Source organism: Vicugna pacos, chromosome 9, assembly GCF_048564905.1.
Source record: "Vicugna pacos chromosome 9, VicPac4, whole genome shotgun sequence".
Classification (NCBI taxonomy): Eukaryota; Metazoa; Chordata; class Mammalia; order Artiodactyla; family Camelidae; genus Vicugna; species Vicugna pacos.
Window position 1 is genome coordinate 57,631,626 of NC_132995.1, and position 22,970 is coordinate 57,654,595.

The 22,970-nt window shown below is 48.6% G+C and overlaps 1 protein-coding gene across 1 annotated transcript in view; it reads right to left on the bottom strand.

The window, feature by feature from the left end:
- Positions 1-1,309: 1,309 nt before the first annotated feature.
- Positions 1,310-22,970, bottom strand: part of ATP1A1 (ATPase Na+/K+ transporting subunit alpha 1) — a 29,359-nt gene continuing 7,698 nt past the window's right edge. Inside the window, exons 2-23 of the mRNA XM_072967936.1 lie at positions 20,350-20,454; positions 19,590-19,649; positions 17,537-17,740; positions 16,795-16,908; positions 16,258-16,392; positions 16,057-16,174; positions 15,350-15,618; positions 14,654-14,852; positions 14,268-14,377; positions 12,224-12,358; positions 11,308-11,500; positions 9,830-10,005; positions 8,784-8,920; positions 7,783-7,933; positions 7,020-7,188; positions 6,721-6,875; positions 6,245-6,368; positions 4,940-5,085; positions 4,706-4,836; positions 4,323-4,424; positions 2,109-2,200; positions 1,310-1,667 (exon numbers count right to left, since the gene is read on the bottom strand). Of these exons, the coding sequence (XP_072824037.1) occupies positions 1,639-1,667; positions 2,109-2,200; positions 4,323-4,424; positions 4,706-4,836; positions 4,940-5,085; positions 6,245-6,368; positions 6,721-6,875; positions 7,020-7,188; positions 7,783-7,933; positions 8,784-8,920; positions 9,830-10,005; positions 11,308-11,500; positions 12,224-12,358; positions 14,268-14,377; positions 14,654-14,852; positions 15,350-15,618; positions 16,057-16,174; positions 16,258-16,392; positions 16,795-16,908; positions 17,537-17,740; positions 19,590-19,649; positions 20,350-20,454 (3,054 nt within the window). The 3' untranslated portion in view covers positions 1,310-1,638. The remainder of the gene's footprint in view (positions 1,668-2,108; positions 2,201-4,322; positions 4,425-4,705; positions 4,837-4,939; positions 5,086-6,244; positions 6,369-6,720; positions 6,876-7,019; positions 7,189-7,782; positions 7,934-8,783; positions 8,921-9,829; positions 10,006-11,307; positions 11,501-12,223; positions 12,359-14,267; positions 14,378-14,653; positions 14,853-15,349; positions 15,619-16,056; positions 16,175-16,257; positions 16,393-16,794; positions 16,909-17,536; positions 17,741-19,589; positions 19,650-20,349; positions 20,455-22,970) is intronic.

The following is a 22,970-nucleotide window of genomic DNA, read 5'->3' on the forward strand; positions in this document are numbered from 1 at the left end:
TGTCGTGCTTAGCTTCATCCTAGTTTCCTTATGCTGGGCTGAACAACTCTTTAAAAATGACCTGCCACAAAAAAAAAAAAAAAAAAGAAAAAGGTGGGGTGGGAGGTAGGGGAGTGAGGAAAATAGCTCAGTGGTAGAGAGCATGCCTAGCATGCACGAGGGCACGAGGGCCTGGGTTCAATCCCCAGTACCTCCATTTAAAAAAAAAAAAAGAAAAAAAAATGACTTCCCTCCACTCCAAGCATAGAGATCATTCTAGAGGAAAGCACCCCAAGACAAGACGGGAGGACCTGGTGGGTTGGGTTTGGAAGGCACCGACCTCCTGCCTTCCCAGCTCCCCTCGCAGGAGAGGCTGGAGGCAATGACCCGCCAGCATGTGGGAGTCACCTGTTGCCCTCCCACCTGCACATGGACATGAGCAGCACAAGAGGGATAAGCAATGAATTAGGCTTTTCAGAGGAGAACAAACAACTTGAACCCCATCTACGATCATCTGGCTGATCGTGTTTTTGTTTGGAGCCAGACGTAAGGACTCATTGTATCTGCTTGAAGCAAGGACAGCCTTGAAGTGTAGGGAGTTAACAGCACTCAGGATGGATTACTGAGCGATGGGGCCTTTTACACTAACTCTTCAAAAGCAGGGAGGATTCTTAGACTTGACCCTGAAGTAAACAGCTCTTTCACCTTTGTATTCCTAAGTACCCTCTGGCACATCACCACTCTGAAGCGGAGCTGTCTGATGCTGTGCCAGGAGGAGCAGGATACGTGGAAGGGAGAACACTGCGAGATGCACATGTGCCCTGATTGACTGTGGAGACGTCGGTTTCTGCTTCTCAAACTTTGGTCTAGACACACATGGGGCTGTAGTGGTGGTGATCTGAGAAACTGCAGGTGGGACTGTGACCAGGATGGGCAGAGGAGGGTCTCTCTCCTCTGAGGGTCTGAAAGTTCTTTATGTGACAGGTATGTCCATCAAGAAGCAAGATGTGAAGGCAGCAGGTGGAGCTGCAGCCACAGCACCTGTGGGAGCCCATGGGAACGTGGGTCAGGTAAGCTCACCTACTCAGACTACAAGAATGTGGGCAGAAAGCTTCCTCTTAACCCAGGGTTCTCAAACTTGAATGTGAATCAGAATCACCCGGGGACTTACTGAACCGCTGGTTGGGTAGCTCCTGGCTCAGCATTTGCTGTTATAAGTTCCCAGGTGATGCTGAACTGACAGCCAGGGATGTATGTGTGGGGAACCACCGTTCCAGCTGGACCCCGCACAGATATCTGCACCCCAGAAGTGATGCGGGCACTAGACAAGTTCCATTATAATAGCCATCTTTATTTGTAAAAATCCGGATATAAAATGTATTCTCTCAGTCTTTCCAAGTTTTCCTTTTTACAAAAACAAAAAGGCACGTGAAACTTTCCTCGCAGTCGTTCCCAGACGATGTTTCTCAGGCAGCCCTCCCCACCCCCCCGCCCCCGCCCCCCATTTAGCCACATGCTTCATTCCAGGACATCTGGCTCCCCCACATGCTTCGGTGCTTTCCTACCAGGGTGGAATTCCGGGACTGAAGTACACAAAAAGGGGGTGGGTGGTGGGTGCAGAGTGTGTGGCGTAATGCTCCGAGGCGTGCAGGAGGGGGTCTAGTAGTAGGTTTCCTTCTCCACCCAGCCTGCGGGCAGCAGAGAGACAGAGAGAGGCTTCAGTCAGTCTTCCTCCCCCGGGAAGGGAGGGAAAGACAAGAAGAATGGGCCAATGGGGCAGGGGGTGAGGTGTTTAACCAAATTCAATATGCGACCCTTGACTGTATTTAGTTAAGTGTTTTTAAGAGGAATGTGTTAATTGGAGAGATGGTTTGGATTTCGGACCAAGTTTCCACTGCGTCCTATTTGGTTTGTGTTTGGTCAGTTCTGATTCCTCAGCTGGGAGCTCCGCGCTGAGGATGGGCTGTCCCGGGAGTCAGTTTACTGCTGGCTTCCAATAGACTTACTTAGCCAAGCAGGCTGACTGTGGAGGAGCCCAGACATTTCAAAAGGAAATGTAGCAAAAGCCAGCAGAACTGCAGCTGGGCCCCCCCCCCGCCCTCCCCCTAACTAAAAATGCCTGTACTTACCGCCAGGGCGTCGCCTGATGATGAGTTTTCTGACTTCATCATACACGAAGATGAGAAGAGAGTAGGGGAAGGCACAGAACCACCAGGTAGGTCTGGAAATGGAATCAGGGGCCAATTTACACGTGAACACGAGTCAAAGGAAGAAAGAGGAACCGCGCATCAGCACACTGACAACGAGGAGAACCAGCCCTAACACAGAACGAGTAACGGAAACAGACGGCTGCTCTGTGTGCGCAGGGCCCGCAGGGGCAGGAGACGCAGACCGCCTGCCCAGCTGTAGCTGGGCTTCTCTGAGAACGGGCTTGTAGGTCAGCTTAGAGTTTTTTGGCGATGATCCCAGAGCAATTGGACATTTTTTTCCCTTACTTTTCTAAGGAAGCTCAAGTATACCTGTGGCATTAGGTAAAGAACTGCCAGAGCGGGTCACAAATAGTTTAACCATCCCCTGAACTTGGTCTCTGGCAGTGGAATTTGGGACAGTCAGGTGAGTACTGAGTCCCAGACCTGGGGAATGAAGACGCTGAGCTCTAACAGAGATCAGGGCCTTTGGGGGCCCAGGGAGTGCCGCCACTGTCTCCAGCCTGGAGACGGGCAGCCTCCAATGGAGGCCGATGCTTTCTTGACTACCAGCTCCCCACAGCAGCCACGCGGGGAAGGCTGTCCCAGGGCAGAGCCCTGGCCTCTCCTCCTCCTGTCCTGTGTGTCCCCCACAGCCACGAGAAGATGACCTCGTTTGAGCTGGGCACCAGAGTGACTAAACCGCCTTCCACACTGGACAGAACCTATTGGGAACAAGTTGTCTAGTTGCAGCAAGAGGTGACCGGAGGCACCAGCCTGCTGCGGTGAGAGTTTCGATTTTGGCCTTTTAGAGGCCTCCCAGCCTCCTCTGAGTAGCCAGTGGCCTGTGATGACAGAGCTCAGCTTGGACAAGGCTTGACCTGTGTGCCGGCTCTGGGCAGGGGGCTGGGGATACAAAGTCAAAAAAGATGCAGTGGTCCGTGCTCTGGAGATTCGAAATCTATCGGGTGACAACAATGGCAAAGCGGTGCAGCTGCACGCGCCCGGGAGGCGGGACCAAGTGGGGACAAGCCCCAGGAGAACTACCAGGATTGATGGGGTGGGACGGGAACAGCCTTCCCAAACATGCAGGCAGAGGAAGAGCACCGGAGTCACTAGCATCAGCTTGGATGGGTGTTGGGACGGGCTGGCACGATGAGCCCCTGGGTGCTAGGCGACCCCAGCGCCATAGTCGGGAAGTTGGTGAAGCCAACGACACTTGGTTACTTTCAGGATGAGATCAGTGAAGAGGGGTGAGGGGAACAGGCTAGTGAGAGTCCAGAGGGGTCTGGGCGAGAAGGGGGGAGATGGATGTTTTAGGTGAGAAGCTTGACTCGCAGGGTCCCACATTCTGTGGCTTAATCAGGTTGCAGCTGCTTGACTGCAACCAGTTAGCAGACCCCACACACACACTCAGTGCTCAAAATGCTACTGGAGTTTGTGGTAAATCCTGTATGTAAAAATTCAAGTCTGTTGAATATTCAAGTGCAGAGCTGTTCACTGCATTTAAGGCCAGTCTGGTTCTGGTCCATCTGGACTCGCTCATTAGCCTGTTCCCCTCGCCTCCTTTCACTGATCTCATCCTGAAAGTAACCAAAGACTAACACCCAGTTTCCCCTGACTGACTCTGCCTGGGACCCACGAACACTACCTGGGATCGCCTGTGAAGCGAGAGGACCTCAGATCTGCTGCTCCAACTGCTTCCTTTGAGAGCCCCCCAAAGGTGGGGGGCTCTGCTGTGAGACGCAGTGAAAGGTGGGGGGCTCTGCTGTGAGACGCAGTGAAAGGTGTGGGGCTCTGCTGTGAGACGCAGTGACTGGGTAAGCGGATCAAGATCTGAACCTGCCGCCAAACTCCAGGCTACCCCAGCTGGCCTCTCAGGACAAGGGGACTGTGGTGGACTCGAGTGCTGGGCACAGTGAGCTGGCGAGCAATCCCCGGTCACAAAGCCCGGTGGCCACACTGAGGCCGAATCTTAAGCGCTAGATTCGCTGGCCTGTGCTACCAATGAGTCAGCATTTCCTCACTTTCCAGGACAGAGGAACTCCTCCTGTACACATCACCCAAAGGTTCTGAGAGTAACGGTTACTAATGCGTGTCAGAGAGGAAAAGCCACATTGGCTGTTTCACACTTTCTGGAGCTAGAAGACGACTTACTTGAGGGGATACATCCTCAGGGCCACCCCCATTCCAGGGCAGTAGGAAAGGAAGGCAGCCAGGGCCGTTTCTTCGAAGAGGCCAAATATTAAGATCTTGTTCCTAAAAACAAGGTTGGGGGGAGAGTTTAAAAATGCAAACAGAAGTGTATCTTCTAAAGTTGCATGTTGCACGGCAGGTTAGCGTCTTTATGTATTACTACTGAACTCAGGTACTTGGGGTCAGAGGAAAAAGCCTAGAAAATTACATTTTGCTTCCTACATGTGCTCTCAAAACAAGATTCCAGAAACTCTGCCTTGTGTTAGGTGCTGGGTTTTTTGCAAAAGGCTTTGACATCACCTGACCCCTTCTGCGAGCCAGGACCCCTGGCTGAGCCTACTCACTTCATTCCCTGCTGGAAGACCGAGTTCCTCCTGGTCTTGCAGATGACCAGGTCGGCCCACTGCACCACCACGATACTGACGAAGAAGGCCGTGTGGCAGGTGAACTCCACGATTTTCCTCTGCTCGTAGGTCTGAAATGCACAAGGCAGACAGGTGAGCCTGGCTCTTTGCCAGCCATCCCCGGGGCTGGAGGAGTCCCGTCCGGCACTGGTCAGGCGGGAGGCCCTCACTCACCCACTGCTGCCCGTAGCTGTCCTCCACGTCGTTGACCCAGCGGTCATCCCAGTCCACTCGGATGCCCAGCAGGTGAATTGGGAGGAAGCCGTTCTCGGCCAGAATCACAAAGTAAGTGAAGAAGCCCCCCAGGGCCTGGATCATACCTGAGAGGTGGGAAAGACCACTTAAGCGCCAGGGCCTGGTGCAAGGGCATCGCCACATGCCTCATCTGATCATGGCAGCAGCCTGGGAGGGGACTGGAGGGAGCGCGATCGCCGTGGCCCACCACTCACAGGCTAGGATGGTGGGTCGGAGGATGTGGGGCACACTCCTCGCTCAGGTCTGCTCCACTCTGAGTCACTTTCTAGAGCTTAAAAGGGGGTACCCGGGCCTGGCTCTTAAACTTCCACCTCTGTTATCTGATCACCTGCTTCTGTCGAGGTAGGACCTTGGGGGTAAAAATCCCTTTCCCTCCTTTTTTCATGCCTGAGAAATTGTAACTTTTCCCCCATCTCTCAGTTTTCACACATTTCCTCCCTGCTGGCCTCTGTGGAAACGGTGAATGTGGCACTTTCTGACCCAATCCTTCTCTTCCCCCACGCTCGGGACCTTTCTCCCCCGGGATCCAATCCAACCACACAACCCTCAACGCCCCAGAGTGGGATTTCCTCCCCCGCTCTGGACACAGTCTTCCTTCTGCTCAAAATTAGGTCTTTCTGGCCATCAGCCAGTTACTCTGTTGTCGGGAACTGTCAAGTCAATCTTTGCCATATTTCCGTAAAATACTCCTCTGTTCCCTTCTACCCAAGTGCTCACAGTGATGCAACCCATTACTCCAGAAGAGAACAAACTCGATGGTGGCTTCCCCAAGTTCTCTTAAAAGGCATGGGCTCTAGGATCAAAGGGCATTTCCACTGCCCACGACCGAGACCTCCTGTTAGCTGGTCATGTTTATGGGTGGAACAGAAATCAAGCCAAACCCTCAAAGCTAACTCTCATCCACATTAGCAACAGATACTGTGTTTCCCCGGGAAAGGCCGCCTCTCAGTTAACGGTGCAGCTCCCTAGAACTGGGCCTGGCACGTGAAAGGCCCCGGGAGCAGGGGCAGCCTCCGCTCTCAGGCAGAGCTGAGCCCCATCACAGGGTGCTCAGTCTAGAGAACTCCGGTTTCTGGGCAGACAGCAAAGGAGTTTTTCTCACATGGAAGGGAATCTAAAAAATCCCCAGTCTCACCCGAGGTCACAGCTCATCCCAGATTTGAAAATCACCCCACATCTGAGGCAGACGCCACTGCTATAGACACAGGAGATCTGCCGGCTCACCGATCTGTCCGTAGGCCATGCTGATCAGCCGCTCGTTCACGAGTTTGTCAGTTTTGGGGTTTCTGGGCTGTCTCTTCATGATGTCACTTTCCGCTTGCTCATAAGCCAGGGAGATGGCAGGGACCTGGGGAGGAGGGATTTAAAGTCATCAGAAACCAGCAAGCTGATGTTGGGACTCTTCTAGTCTAAGACTCTTGCCCTCTCTTAAAAAATCTGTTTTTATGTTTTTCATAACGAGAGGTATTACAAGTCCCACTTAAAAAAAATTATACACAAGGGAAGATTCCTATTTGATAAATGGGTGTTGACAGCTGTCCTGAGGAAGGATGAATGTAGATCCTTGGATGCCGAGGCTGTGACACACTGGACAGATCACTGCTGAGAATGTCTTCTCCACGCGGCCCCTGGGAGCACCGCAGGGAGCCCAGTGCCACACTTGAACACTGTGAGGTACGGAAGCTGGGACTCGCACTCACCATGTCCGTGCCCAAGTCGATGCAGAGGATGGTGACTGTCCCCAGGGGCAGTGGAATGTTTGCAATAATAAATATCAGGAAGGGGGTGATTTCTGGAATGTTACTGGTGAGGGTGTAGGCAATGGATTTCTTCAAGTTATCAAAGATCAGACGACCTACGAAATAGGAGAGCAAGAATTTTTTTTTTCACCGTGTAGCTTTAACGAGAGGGACACCCCCGTAAGTGCACAGCAATGATCACTCTGCTTAGCAGCGTCTGGACGAGGCTGCGGTGAACGCTTCCCAGGCAGCACGCTCACCTTCCTCTACTCCAGTCACAATTGAGGCAAAGTTGTCGTCCAGGAGAATCATGTCGGCCGCCTGCTTAGACACGTCGGAGCCAGCGATCCCCATGGCCACCCCAATGTCCGCCTTCTTCAGAGCTGGAGAGTCGTTGACCCCGTCGCCAGTGACGGCCACGATAGCGCCCTGCCAGGACAGGGAGGGGTGTGGGTTAGGGACGGTGCAGCCTAGAGAGGGGGATGAGTGAGGTGTAGCCTCCCTTCACCTCTCAGTACAGACACTGCTCCATCCCCACCAAGACTCTGCGGAGACTCAGAACCATCTTGGCCAAGAACGCACAACAGCTGCTACCAAACCCCAGAACCCAGTGAGTGACAACACCCATGTTCCCCACTTGTTAACAAGAGCTACTCAGTCATGCGTGCTTTGGAAAGCCCCGTTCCTTTATGCACCAGCCCCCAACCCTGGCCTTTTCAACGTATGGGATGAGAGTCCCCTGGCCACGCACACCCCCAGTGTGGACGGAAGGCCCGCTCTGCTACTCCAGGCGAGTTCTGTGGCTGACTCTGGGTCACGGTGAAGGGAGGAAAGGACGTGTCTCCGCTACACGCTGACCCAGTCACCCTTCTCTGTGTGCCTGGAGCTTCTTGCTGGCACGCTGATACTGAGAAAAGCTGGGTCGTGTTTCCACCACTGTTGCTTTGTTTTTTGTTTTTACTGGAATGGCCACCACTGAGGTCAGTAGTGCCTGAAAGAGCCCGGCCCTGGCTGGGTGCTGACCTGTCTCTGGCAGCCTTCCACAATGATAAGCTTCTGCTGCGGAGAGGTCCTGGCGAACACGATCTCAGTGTGGTACTTCAGAATGTCATCCAGCTGCTCAGAAGTCATGTCCTTCAGATCGCTTCCATGTACCACGCAGGCCTTGGCATCCCTACGATTATGACCAAAAAGAAAGGTCACCAGTCACTTTACCAGCTCAGTGCCCGTCACCACGAGGGCATGTTGTCACACTATGCAGAACACTGCCACAGAACACAAAATCCAGAGGACACTGCCCCCCAGGTAAAAGCGTTTACCTGAGCAGTGTTTTACTATATATTTTCATATATAGTATCTCATTCAAGACTCACAACAACCGGTGGGCAGGCCTGTATCCGTCATCTTCCTTTCCCCACCTTTATAAGACTCACTGAAATAATGTGACTAAGTTTTAGATAGTGGCAGAGCTAATGGAAAGACCAGAGTTTGGCGGGAGGTGGGGGTGTTAATGTTAAAAACATTAACTGTTAATGTTAAAACAAAAACTATCTTGTCTCAAATTATTTTTTACTTCATTACCAAAATTCTCCTTTTTTGGCTGGAGCTACCTGGCCAATTGTGCCTTCCCCATTTTATTCTGTTAGTGTGGACCTGAAAACTGACAGGGTACAAGGCGCTGGGCAGTGGAGCCCAGCAGTTAACAGCATGAGATGGGAAGTCAGACTGCTGGCCGAACTTCATGACTCGGCCTCAGCTTCCCTGCTCTGCAAGGTGGGGATAGTACCTACCTTCACAGGTTACTGTATCAAGTAATTAGAAGAGCAAGTACCATGTAAGTGGTGCTTATTATGATTTGCTCTTATTGAAAATCCTCCCTGGGAACAATAAGGCTGCTGCCTGGCCCTGGAGGGGCATCCCTACCCAGAGGGAGCCTAGGAGGAAACCATGTAGAACCAAGCTGAAGGTGTCCAACCATTACCATTTGCTCATTCAAGGCAGACTGTGCTGAGTTTCTGCCTTACCTGGGGTTCACCTGGCTCACTGGGATGTTGAGGCGGGCAGCAATGTCTTCCACGGTCTCATTGCCTTCCGAGATGATGCCCACACCTTTGGCAATGGCTTTGGCTGTGATGGGGTGGTCCCCAGTGACCATGATGACCTGCAACAAGAAATAGGACAATTTACTGAATGCAGCTGCCAAGCAAATGACTTAAGAAGTCTAAGTCGGCAAGAGTAAATGTTAAGGATGGCTCAGCTTGGACTATCAAAGGGAAAGAAATGCAAATGTGAAACTGATAGATGTTAAATAGCCAAAAATATAAACACATGTTCACAGAAGACACAAAGTAACACCCAGATTTCATCTCTGCACAGGGTCACTTAGAGTATCTTTTTCCTTTTACACTAGCACATACAAATACTCAAATTTACTAAAACCAACAAAAAATGATAAAATCTGATGCTGGTAGGTGAAGGCGCCACATATCACCGGTCAGCATCCTTACACTGGCCCAATCTGGAGGGAAAGCAGTAAAGAGCAAGAATTCAAACTCTTTACTGCTCTTTCTCACACAGTGATCACAGCTGGAAGACTATGGTCAAAGTGGTGGGAAAATAATTTTTACAAAGTTTTTCAGGGCTGCATTCCATTCCGTACTCATGGGGACGAAGAAGTGGAAACAAATCAAACAGCCAGCAACAAGGGAGACTAAACAAACCACACTGTATCCGCACCTGAATTAAGACAGAGCACACCAAGCAAACTGAAAACACAGAAGACTTGCCATTCACTGCAAGGAGCACATTCATTTAGAACAAGGCAGATATTTCAAAATTTAAAAGCTTAAAGCCTTTTGCTCTTTTTAATTTGCTTACATCTAAGTGTTGTTGTTTTTTAATCCCACACCTGCAATTTACACCAACATTTTTATACCATTTGGTATTAAATACCACCTTTTTTGGTGGTAACTAAAGCTTGGGAGATGAGAAATTAATAGTCCAGGTGAGAACACCAGCTGCCACGTGGACCCCATGGGCAACATCACTAAGGAGGGCGCCCGAGCACTACCTTGATTCCGGCGCTTCGGCACTTGCCCACGGCGTCAGGGACGGCAGCCCTCGGCGGGTCGATCATGGAGATGAGCCCCACGAAGCAGAGGTTATCCAGAGGGAAATTCACATCATCGGTGTCAAACTGGAACCCTTCGGGAAACTGTTCGTCTGGCAGGAGAAGGTGGCAGAAACCTGCAGGAGGGCGGGGAGCCTGTGAGGACTTCCAGTGACCAAGGCAGCAGCAGGACAACAGAGCCTCGTCATTCAGACCGCCTGCCTCTTGCTGGATGCTGAGTTTGGAATTTTTTTTTAAAGTCTACTTTGATAACCGCATGAGTTTTAGTGAACGCTGATGAATGACACAGTCACTGGAAGAAAAACCAGGCAAAACACAGAACCCGTCCCCAAGCCTCAAGGGAAGAGGTTTTGGTTTAATGTGGAAAAGACGGATTCTGAGCATCAGGGTTTCAGGCTCCTAGACCTGCCCAGTCACTCAGATTTGGCAAATCATGTAATTATTTGTCTCAGCTTCCCTTCCTTGGGGGGGGAAAATCAAGGCTGCATCTCTGCTCACTGCTCAGTTAACAGAAATCTATCCCTGAGCACCCATGCGGGCCACGATGCCAGCTTCTTTGAGGATAAATGCAGATCAGACATGTTCTGCCCAAGGGGGTTATCATCTTGTATTATTAATACAAGAATCATGATATTCAAGATGCTTCTTTCAATGTTGTTGGAAGGTTACAACGTTAAGTGGTATCAGGCAGGTTCACGAGCTTGCTTCTCCTTTGGGAGGGTGGAGGTGCAGACACAGAACATTTTCGGGTGAACTTTGAGTTGGACAAAGACCTAAGACACCTCATGTTAGATGAAGGAGCAGGTATGAGCAAAGAATGGGACCAGTTCTAAGTAATCCAAACTAAGGAGAACAGAATTACATAAATTTTTACCTGTCAACCTACAAAATACTGTAAATGCCACTTTCCCAAGGACGCAATGGGTGAATGTACTTCTTATTCACAGTGGCTGACAGCAGAAAGGACAGGTGGCACTCTAGGCCCAACGTTCACTGTTTATCTACTTTATGAGCTGGTGGCATAAGTGCCCGTGTAAATTCACAACCATTCTATGGCAGTCAGGAAATGGCTTTAATCTAGGTGCCCCAGAAATTTTGATTTCATTACAATTTCACTAACTTTACAGATCACAGACATTGCAACAGAAGTCAGAAAATAGAACTCTTCTTCCCCTCCTTTTTTTTTTTTGAGCAAACAGAACTGACCAGGACAAGACCAAAGGTCTAAGTTCGAGTCAGAAGCAAACCAGCAGGATTCTGTTGCCCAGTTTCTCCAGCACTGTTTTCAAAACAATAGGGGGCAAATAAAGGAGAAGGAGGATTGATCCAGAAAGGCTGCAGGGAGGTTAACAGGATACAGATGTTAACCCAATAAACGGCAATCATCTCCTGGCCTTTTTACCGGGTGATCTACATACCCAGAACTCGCTCTCCAAGGCCGCCCAGCTCCAGGTAGGCATTCTGGAAGGCATCTTTCAGCTCCTCATCCAGGGGCTGCTCCTTGCCGTGGATGAGGATGGAGCTGCAGCGGTCCAAGATCCTTTCCGGAGCACCTTTCATCACCAGCAGGTGCCGGGGCTCAGCTGTGTTGAGGTTCTTATGAATGGACAACTGAAAAGGGTTGTGGAGATGTGAACACTGGATGGCTGGCCACGGCAGCCCATGGAGGGAAGCTGAGCTCCTTACTGTTTAGTATTTGTTTTGGGGAAAAAACAAAAAAACCCCAAAATCCCATTTCTGAACTTTGAAGTGCCTCACACCTTGGGGTATACTTTGAATGCTACAGTAAAAACCAGGCTTGGTGAGGTACTCATACATCCCTGACACATGTTCATGGACAGAGTTTTCCTGAAGAAAATTCAGAACAAGGGATTGGCACATGCTTGAGCACCTAAAGCCCTACCTAGCCCCCTCCCCACATACCCACACCTACTCCAAAACACAAACAAGAATTCAAAAGACCCAGACAGCATTTTAGAAAAGGCTTCACTTGGGGCAGAGGGTACAGCACAGTGGTAAAGTGTGTGCTTAGTATGCACGAGGTCCTGAGTTCAGTCCCTGTCCCTCCATCAAAACAAACCTAATTACCTTCCCCCCTCAAAAACAAAAAAAAAGCTTCATTTATTCTACTGATATTCAAATAAATTAGGATTTTCGGTATGTGGTCAGGATTAGGATTTACAGTTAAATCCTTCATAAAAGGTTTGAATAATTCATTTTTAGAAAGTGTTTAACTTGTAACAGTCCGACAGGGAGGGTGGGCAGCTCTTCCAGCTCACTTCTGTCCTTCCCTCTGTCCCCTCGCCCACCCCAGGATGCCCCAGCTCTTCAGACCTGGTACTTATTGGTGGAGTTGAAGGGTATCTCAACGATTTTGGCGTATCTTTCTCTCATCTCCTTCACGGATCCACAGCACAGCTCAATGCACTTCAAGAGCGCGGACTCAGAGGCATCGCCTGCGACTGCCCGCTGTGAACAGAGACATCTCTGTTAATGACCCTGAAAACGCTTCACTGAGGCATCGCTGAAAAGTAGGAGACAACTCAGAATGTCTTCCCATCCCATCAGAAGCACAGGGGGGTCTGGCAAGGAGGGGCACGGTGGTGGCGAGTGACTCATGGCATCACAGCCTGTCGAACTCCAACCCCAGCCTCCTCCTTGCCAGCCTCCCCACCCGCATCAGTGCACAAAGGTGTCACCTACCCTTGGGAGAAACATCACACACTCTTCCAACTTACTTCAGCTTCTTTTTTGTTTTTTTAACCTTCCTCAGGCCTGTTGAGAAATCTCAAAGCTAACAGTATTCCCAACCCCCTATTCCTGGTTATGAATCTGAAAACACAGAGTGAGAATATAAATATTTATGGTACCCTTCATTGCCCTGCAGTTGAAAAGAAAACGCCTTGGGTTCTTGAGACTGAGGGCAAACTGCCTGTGTCAAGGGCAAAGCAGAGGACTTTACGTTCTAAACATAATTCAATTGAGCAGAATTATCTGGGCCTGAATGATGCAAACTGAAAGCTATTATTAGCTCCATTGGTAATGTAATCAGCCAATGTTTTAGTTAAAGCCCACACTTCAGGTAACACACACTGATATTTGGTGTGACACACTTGAATTTGAACATACTAACAACATTTTCAGCTGCTGCAGCCAACTTGTACACAGATAAACATTTAAGAATGCTGGTGTGCCAAGTTGCACACGAAAATGAGCAGATTAACAGTCGCTTCCAAACGCAGTAGCTCTGATAATAAGAAACGTGGCCAGGTTTGGTAAGAAAATGTCATAAGTGGGATCATTTTAATAAAGACCAGCTTTACTAAAGCAGAATAGGGCTGCACTGCGTTTTTTTCTTTTTTAAAATGATGCCATTAACATCACATGGCCCCAACCTCCTGAAACACTTAGAAATACATCTCATGCTACCTTTCTGGAGCCTTTAAATGAGGAAAGATTGGATACTTGTGGATCCCTGTGCTCAGAGCCTAGAAAATTTCCACTCTGAGGTAAAGAAAAACATGAAGCAGGCATTTCAAGTTTTATCCCAAGATAAACAACATCCTCCTCAAATCAACGTCAATTCATCTCCTCTAAAGAATAAAGGAACCCTAGCTTCACAACACTAACCATCGCTGTCTCATCTGAGCCACATCCGCTTGGACAACGCGGTTTCTACCCAGACCCACCCCAGGCAGCTTCCGTGAGAGTGGGCCAGCCCAGAGGGCCTTGTATGGTTCGTCCCCGTCCTCAAAGACCTTGTGCAGCTCGTGACCTTTCTGGGACCACGTCTTTACGTAATGGGCAACAGAGAAAAATCGCAGTCCTTTCAAATTTCATGTGAATTCCATGAGGCTGAGCTTATTTCTGCATCATTAGTAAGCAAGCTAAGAACAAATAAGACAAGAGAAATAGCTCAGCTATTTTAAGAAAGTAAATGGCTTAAGGGATTTCCTGGAATCCACTGTATCCTAATGTGCAAATGCGATTATCGAGTCACAAAACCAGCCCTCGCTGTCTATGAGGTTACGTGATTATCATATAAACTCAAGAGTGGTAAGACTCGATTTCATTAGTTAGGTTTTTTTCACCAGTAAAGGCTGCCTCCCCCAACCCCCCTTGATCAGTTTCTACTGTATATTCTGCCTTTAGCGGCCAGTATGGACCGCGGGGCACTCCAAGTACTTTGCAATCTACAGATAACACAACTCAAGTAACACATCGCAAAGCACCCCGTGGACCATTCTGAGTGTCCTACGATGAACAGTTATTTCACAGCCCCCGAAGGTCACGTGCCATTAGAAAGAACACTCGGATGGTGCTTCCTGTGTGGCATCTGCGCACTACAAAGGCAGCCTAACAGAACGCCAGAGCGTACCTTCAGGATAGGGAGGTTCTCCTGGTTAGCCTGAAACACCGCCCTGTTACAAAGACCTGCAATTCTGGACAGAGCGAGCCAGGTGGCTGAGGTCTTGTCGAACGAGACACCTGGTGGAGGCAAGCGGAGAGGAAAAGAATGCGCTAACTCTGTATTAGAAGTCCCATAAGAATGTGAAACCCCACATCTCATTTCCCAGTTAAGTGAAACTAGTCGGGTTTTAGGTATTTTTCAGCCATATTTGTACTGACATGCAGAGGAAAAAAAAAATCTAAAACTCTTTATTCCTTAACCAAATGATCAAAATCAAAAAATTAAGAAACAAAAACAGAAGCAACAAAAACAGAAGAACTAAGGCTGCAGTGTGCAGTGGGCCCTGGTCCTACCACTCTGATTCTCTGTCGTGTCGGCTTCGTGGATTTGATTGTCGAACCACATGTGGGCCACCGTCATCCGGTTTTGGGTCAGAGTTCCGGTTTTGTCTGAGCAGATGGTGGATGTGGAGCCCAGGGTTTCCACGGCCTCCAAGTTCTTCACTAAGCAGTTCTTCCTGGCCATGCGCTTGGCGGTCAGCGTCAGGCACACCTGCGAGTGTCGGGAGCCTGATTACTTCAAACTCAACCAGGCTGAGATCCTACACAAATGCTGGCTACCCCTTAACGTGGAAGAAATTTGTCTATCTCTCTCCCACCTTCCTCTCAAGTCTGAAGAAGTAATCACGGTAACATGTATATGGGGTTTCCCCTGCCCTCCTCCACTGAGCAGTCTATGAAAAGTGAAAATGGCTAGGATTTATCATATTCTGTTTCCCCCACTCACCCTGAAGATCTCCTTTCTCTGCTACACTGTTCTGGGCCTTGTGATCATTTAAGAAACAAAGTATACTCTGGGTTACTATCTTCTGTATAAAGACATGTCGGGGTCTTCTCACTGTCTAACCTATCAGGTGGCTTTGAAGAAAACCCACGTACAGACACATGCAATAAAGCCAAGTCGGCAGACCCCAGGGAAGGGCAGCGGAGAGTCTCATGCTGAAGACCAAAGATCTGAGCGAGCGAGCGTCACCTTCCCAAGCCTCTTACCGTGACAGTGGCCAGCAAACCTTCGGGCACATTGGCTACAATGATACCGATGAGGAAGATGACGGCCTCAAGCCAGGTGTACTCCAGGATCAGAGAAAGGATGAAGAAGGTCACGCCCAGGAACACGGCCACACCCGTGATGATATGGATAAAGTGCTCGATTTCCGCAGCGATGGGAGTCTGGCCTCCTTCCAGTCCAGAAGCCAGCGTGGCGATTCTGCCCATCACGGTGCGATCCCCAGTGTACACGACGATGCCACGTGCGGTGCCTTAAGAAGAGGGGGAGGCGGAATTGTACCACATGTTACCAAAGAAGCCACAGAATGTGTATGACTACCTAGCAGAGTTAAAACAAAACAAAACAGACAGGAACACACATATTTTTAAGGGCCAGCTCTTGGGTGGTATATGCTGGGACTCTGGCAGGGGCGTTCTCTCCACTAGCAGGACACAGGCTCCCAAACCCACGCTATTAGCGCTGCCAACAGATGAGGCATGCTGGAGAGAGGGAGCAGGGAACACAGCCTGAGGCTCCCTGGACTTTCCTGCCAGCAAACGAACCTCTGCTTCTGCTCTGTGCTTGACCAGCGTGGTCAGAAATGGGCCAATAGAACGAAGAGGGAAATCATGCCTGTGGTCTTTTTTGGTGGTGCCCAAGATAAACGCCACACCGTGCTAAAGATAAAGAGTGCTTTAAAACGGTCTACCTTCCACGCAGTTGGTTGAAAAAAAGGCAATGTTCCTCGTCTCCAGGGGGTTTTCATTGGTGAAATCCGGAGACCTAGTCTGTGGCTCTGATTCACCCGTGAGTGAGGAGTTGTCCACCTGCCCGCGAGGAAGACACGTCCTGTGAGCACACGGCCTTGTCTCAGGCTGCCGCGACTCACGGAGGTTCTGGTCAGACCTACCTTGCAGCCGTTTGCAGATATGATTCTGAGATCAGCAGGGATTCGATCCCCTCCTTTCACTTCCACCAGATCCCCCACTACAACGTCCTCTGCGTTTATGCTCATTTTTTCACCATTTCGAATCACGAGGGCTTGCTTTGGAAGGGGAAAACAGTTCACCATTCCATCAGATAAAAACGCATACCAATGAGAAGACAGTGTCAAAATAAGCAAATCAAATCACAAAACGCCATCTGTAACCCTGATTATCTGAACGTGTAAACAGAGACATTCATCTTTTTATTTATACAAGCTACAAACGCTTGGTCAGGCTATCTAAGCGGCAGTCCTGTTCCCATCAGGGGTGCGCTTTCAGAGGGAAAAGACAGTCACTTTCTGGGGTAGAGGAAAGATAGGTCTGGCTTTGGGTCGGGGGGAGAAGGCACCCCTCTCTCCCTCTGACGGAGTCACTGAATACTCAGAAAACCCTAACCTCACACTAGTTCTCGTCCTTGGGGCTGTCAAGTCACCGATGGGGAAGGACGAAGCGGCAGGTACCTGAGGAACCATGTTTTTGAAGGACTCCATGATCTTTGAGCTCTTAGCTTCTTGATAGTAGGAGAAACAACCAGTTATGATGACGACAGCTGACAGCACCACACCGAGATACAGCTGGGGCAGAACAAACGAGTTAGGAGCACGGCTCTCAGAGAACTGGGAACATCCAGTCCATTTTCAACTGAATAAAAAACAGACTTTTAACAGAGATCAGGGCTTCAGGAAGACAGAACTCATATCTTCATATTTATTGTCCTAGAGACAGTGGACAGGAGGGTCAGAAACGGAGTCACACCAACCCTTGGCCACTAACTTAGACTTTGGGAACTGAAATCAATCAGTTTCTCCTGCTTTATTGAAACGAAGACTTTTGAAACAACTTGTGACTTTTGAAGCATGGCTACCAAACATTTCTGGACACGTGTGATGTCCCCACATTAAAAGCTGTGCTCTGCAGGGAGGGCAGCCAGGCCTGGGCCAAGGCCTGAGCAGAGCTGCCCGTTCACGGCAGCCACCTGCACGGCGGACGCCCAGCTTGGAAGAGCAGCTGCACATGGGACAGGAGGTGGAGAGAGAACTTGAAAGAAAGAAGCAGGGATGGACGGGCCTTGAGGGCACCAGTGGCTGGCGCTACTTTTCCCTGTTAAAAACCATCAAGTAACCAGGGGTAACTGAAAATAACTGGGTGGCAAAGCTGGCTTTGCACATCCCTATTGATCCCAGTGAGGAACTAAGCACTCACATTATCATTTTGAGGCTCCTCTTCTGTAGCAGCTTGGATGCCATAGGCCAGGAAACAAAGAATTGCTCCAATCCACAGTAACATTGAGAAACCCCCGAACAGCTGTCGACAGAACTTGACCCATTCGGGAGTCGTGGGAGGGGGAGTGAGGGCGTTGGGGCCGTCGCGGGCCAGAATCTCAGCAGCTCGAGCGGTTGTTAAGCCCTGAGAAACAGAGGAATAAGTAAGTCAAACCACTCCAGGACTTACAAGCTAAAACAGCTACCTGACAGCAGGAAAGCTGCAGGAAGGGAGCTGGGGAGAAAACTCTATGTCCCAGGCCCACACAGAAGCTGGAAAATTCTCATGATGGGCCCCCCTCCCAGACACGGTTCAGACCAACAACAGCCCAACTTTCCGGAGGAACCTACATCACCCAGACTAAAGTTCTTTTAAAACTGATCCATGGGCAGATTTGAATTGCGTCTGGTCTCTTCTGAGTTTCAGATGAAGGATTCATTCCAAATTCCATTTTTACCAAAAAAGATATCAACTTTAACGAATCAGTTCAGTTTTGCAAATGAAGAGCTTTGAGTTTTCTATGTATTGAATTTGTCAGGGAAGAGGGGAAAAAAAAACCACTCTATAAATACCAAAGGAGGAAAAAATAAAATCTCTGTAGGAATCCAGCCTGTTATTGGGTTAATTGCCAAGCTCTAGTATAGAACTTCATTCTCTGATAGCAATTAAAACACTTGTCGGGCAGGGCAGGGCTCACACATGGGCATACTTTAGCTAGCCCCCAGTACACCTGTCAGTTGAAAAGTATTCCCTGAAAGGGTCCACTGTATGGAGCCCCTGCTGTTTTCCAATGGGCCTTAAAGCCAAGATGCACTGACAGCAGACAGGAGACATAAGGCTCCCGCCATGAGGGGAAAATGCGATCACTTTCATGATATGGTGCCAAGTCAGAAAAAAGACATAAAACACATTTTTGCCTGGAGTGTGTAAAAATACTTTGTTTTCATGTTATTTTCATATTGGAGTTAACCAGGGAGTATGGGGAAGAGAAAAAGAACTTCAAGCAGTTACAGGAAGACCCTCCTCTGCTTCCAGTTCATGTGCGATCCCTGGACAGAATAAAACCCCCAGCCCCAGCCATCCAGGCTGTCTCACATGCCAGGCACTAAACCCAGTGCTTCAGATTAACTGTTTAATTCTCACCTCAACGCCTTGTAGGTATTATTAACCCCACCTTCTGTGTAAGAAAACAGACCCACAGCATTTGAGTAACTGACTTGGGGTCGCAGAGAACACACTTCATAGGAATCTAATGAAAACTCCAGTGACACGGCCCGTGTGACATGCTCAGAGAGCTAGCTGCCTGCTAGGCCTTGGAGTCAGGCCTCCTCTCAGAGCTCACCGCCCCACCTTAGAACGGCTTGATAATCTACTGAAACAATGGCTACAAGTCCTTCCCCGGACTTTTTAGTGATTGTCTAGAAAATAACAAACTCCACCCCTACGTAGCCCTGTTTACTTTTATATTGTTTGTAGCAAAGTTAGTATCAAAATGCCCTAGATAAGGAGGGCACACAACAGATGCTTTATTGAAAGGTTTCTTCGAAACGTGAAAAAAACAAGTTTCAAAGAAATGACAGACCAGCCAAGGTCCTGACATACTGCAATGAGCTGGCCGATACAACTGCAAAAATCTGAACTGTTGAGGGTTCAACTCGTTGAAAATTGTCAACTCAATTTAACAAACGTAGAAGATCTGTAAGCACAAGGTCAGGGGACGAGCGCGGTTTTGGAGCAATTCAATTTCAGATCCTGGGGCTCCCACTTAACTGGCCGTCCATCACCTGCTACAAAATGGGGGAACTAATGTCCATTTTGAAAAAGTTTTGGGGGAAGCAAAACAGTACAACAGCATACAAAAGCCCTGGCTCTGTGCCTGTCAGATGGTGGCAGTCATTATTCTCCTCGAGTCCCCAAGGTTAGGCCCAGGACACTGGGTAAAACGTGAGAGGGAAACCAGGGCGCTGGACAACGCAGATTAATTAGTACGTACCCGGCTCAAGTCTGTCCCGTATTTGCGATGAAGCTCATCAAGGCTAAGTTTATGGTCATCCTGAGGGAAAGAGACAGAACAGGATTAAACACGGTACTGTATGGAAAGATTTTAAAGTCTCAGTGTCACGCATCATGATCACTAGGCTCAGAACGAGCTGTTCCTCGGCAGACGGCTGGTTCACTTCTCCCCGCTGCCCAATGGCCTGGTGACCACACAGCCACCTCCTGAGCTGTCTCCACTGGAGGGCGGCCCGAGCTGTGTGGTGGGAGCCCTACTGCCGCCCCATGTCGTTGGAGAAACCCATCTGTCTTAGAGACTAAGACCTCACCTGCCTTCTCTGAAGACCAAAGTCTAGACAGGTTGTCTCCAGGGAGGCCTCCAAGCCTGGAGGGGTCGGAAGTTCCCCATGTTGAACATGACCCAGGGACACAAAAGCAAAGGTCCAGGGTGTCCACCGTTGTTCCTCTGTGGACCTCTGGTTATGCCAGAGTGTTGAAAAAAATGTGCCCAACTCTCTAATAGCTCGCTTTATCTATCTATCTATTTATTTTTCTAATAGTTTTTAAATGAAAAATTTCCACATTAACCTGTGCAACCCAGTGAGATCTGTCCAACTGCCATTATCTCTTTACTTTGAAAATGAAGCAAGTCTCTGCCTGAAGGATAGCTTGTGGGTGGAGGGGCTCATAGACTCAAAAGATTAAGACATAATTAATTTTTAAGAAGAACAAAAGGCCACCTTCCTCCTAGTACTTACCATGGAAACTTCCTTCTTCAGCTCATCCATATCCCTCTCTTTCTTGGCCTTCTTTTTGTCGCCATGCTCTGAAACAGCGGCGGGTTCATATTTATCGCGTCCAACCTACAGGAGAACGTGGGAACGGTGTGGTTGTGAATTAGGAACAGTATCTCAAAACTCAAGATTGTGAGGAAAGGAATCTCAGCCGCGTTAGGACAGCATCCTTTTGAACAGTGGCTGGGGCAATATCCATGGAAGCGTGTGTTTAAGTCGCATACTCAAGAGCAGTGTTATTACAAACGGACTCATCATTAACTGGAGACAGGCCACCTACACCAGTGCGAAAGTTATGTCAGGCCTCAGAAGGGCCCTGCCAGTTACTTCCACTTGGGGTAAATGGTGGAGGGGAGAGGGTTTGCGCTGTCAAAATCTCCATACCTTGGCCTTCCATCTTCCCCAATGAAAGAATGAAACTATGTTTACATCCTAACTTCGAGGACAACACGTGCACCTGCATTCTGAATCAGACAGGCCTGAGTTCCAATCCTGGGCTCCCCACTCACCAGCTGCCTGTCCTTGGGCAAGTCACTAATTCTCAAGTTGCAAGTTTCTCTTCCCTAGGGTGGAGCATGTAATGCTGCCTACCTCCTCAAAAGTTTGAGAGGATTAACCGATCAACACCTCTATGCTAATTACTTTTATCATGTTTAAATTCTTATCTTTGCAAAGAAGTGGTGGCATATCAAGTTTAAACATCTTTAGGGATCACCTAAGGGCGCTAAGCTTTTCTTCTTCTTAAAAAAAAAAAAAAAAGCCAGCCCAAGAGTCCTTAAAATTCTTAAAAAAGTGAAAAACAAAAAAGGGAGCCCCCGCCCCGGCCTGCAGTCTGAGAATAAAGCCCCCAAATGCAAGTCACTGGAAATGTTTTGCCACAAGCAGGAGGGAGGAAAAGCATGTGCATTATCACACAATTCACAGGATCCACCCACGCCTCTTAAAAACTGGAACAATTTTGAGAGAAAATGTTGATTCTATAGTTTAAATTTAGATTGCTCCACTCCCCCACCTCCTGTTTAAAATGTCTGAGCTCAGCTACACAAAGGCTGAACTTGGCGCTCCACAGCGCCACCCCAGAGCAGGCGAGGCCCCTCACTGCAGGCACCCCCACCCCACCAAGAGCCTCCCACAACCGCTATCGCCTCAGAAGGGCAAAGAAAGGCGATGTGAACAGTTTACTTATAATGGATGATAACACGGTGCTATTTCTATTCATTTGTGGCTCTCCCTGGCTCATGTCTAACTTACAGAAGGACATGACCAGCCACTAAAGCAACAAGCAGAAACAAGTCTGGATTAAAATTTCACTGAGCTGAAAATAAAAATAAATTAAAAAACCAAAGAGCACAGGTGTCTTTCAGTCATAGCTGGCATGGCTATGCCAAAGAAATACAGTATTCACTTGAATTTGAAAATATGCTCTCAAGACTGTCAAGAGATCCTGCCCCAGGTCAGCTGGTGTTGCCCACATTGTGGAGACACTTGGAGCAGACACACTGCTTGACTCTGTGGTCACATTTACCGTGTTCCTTGACAATTAATTTTTTTCCAGAGTGTTGTTTAGTGTCAATAATATCTTATCTGCTAAGAATGAAGCAGGTCTAAAGATAGTCAGCATTCTTGACATTCTCTCCACTGTGGAGCAACTACATCTGTGAGTGCCTCTCTGGGAGAGCCCTCGGTGCCAGAGCTGAAATGGAAAATCATCACGCACGCTGAAAGCAAACAGGAAGACAGGACAAAATGGAAAGGTGAGGCTCCCAGCAGAGGGGAACCACGGTCTGAGTGGGATTTCCTTCGTCTGTTTCATGAGGAAGCACAGCACTTAAAAATCATTTCCAAGACATTGACTAGGGATCTCTTAAACACTTATGTGGCCAGTTTGTATTGATTTTTAAAATCTAGTTCGCAAATTCTCTTTCAGCAAGTTGAGTATCATTAAAATATATTTAATTTCAATATATGGAAATCGGAGTTGAAAATCCCTCTGCCTTGCCACTTATGTGCTTTCATTATTCTCAAACTTTCAATATTTTTCACTCCAAGAGGGGGCGAGAACTATTGGAGGAGCCAGGCCTTGGACTCGTTCCAAAGTCTTATCCCCACTTACAAAATAAGTATCTCGCCTGCAGCTTCACAGTTCCCAGTGGTCAGGTAGCTGGGATTCAGGATTCCCTAATCACCCTCCCCTTCCTTCATCAATTCATGGTATTTAAGGGGGAGCCTCAATGAGAACATTTGTGAAAGACACACAAAGTATTCACAAGTGAAATTTCCTTTCCGTCAAGATTTTAATTGTTTCACTGGGCAATATTTGTCAAGAAGATCAGGCGGCTCATATAATTTGGTTCTTTCCTCCAAGTAAAAGAATAATGCTAGCTCATCTGGATGGGAACCAAGTATTAATTCAGCCTCTAACAGTCTCAATGACTGGAGTTTCAAAAAAAAAAAAATCTGTGTGTGTGTGTGTGTGTGTTTGGAGGGAGGATGCAGGGAACAACTTAAAAATGGATTAAGACATTTTCTCTATTCTTTTAAAAGCTTTTCATAAAAAACAAGGTCATGACAAGGGGAAAGATAAC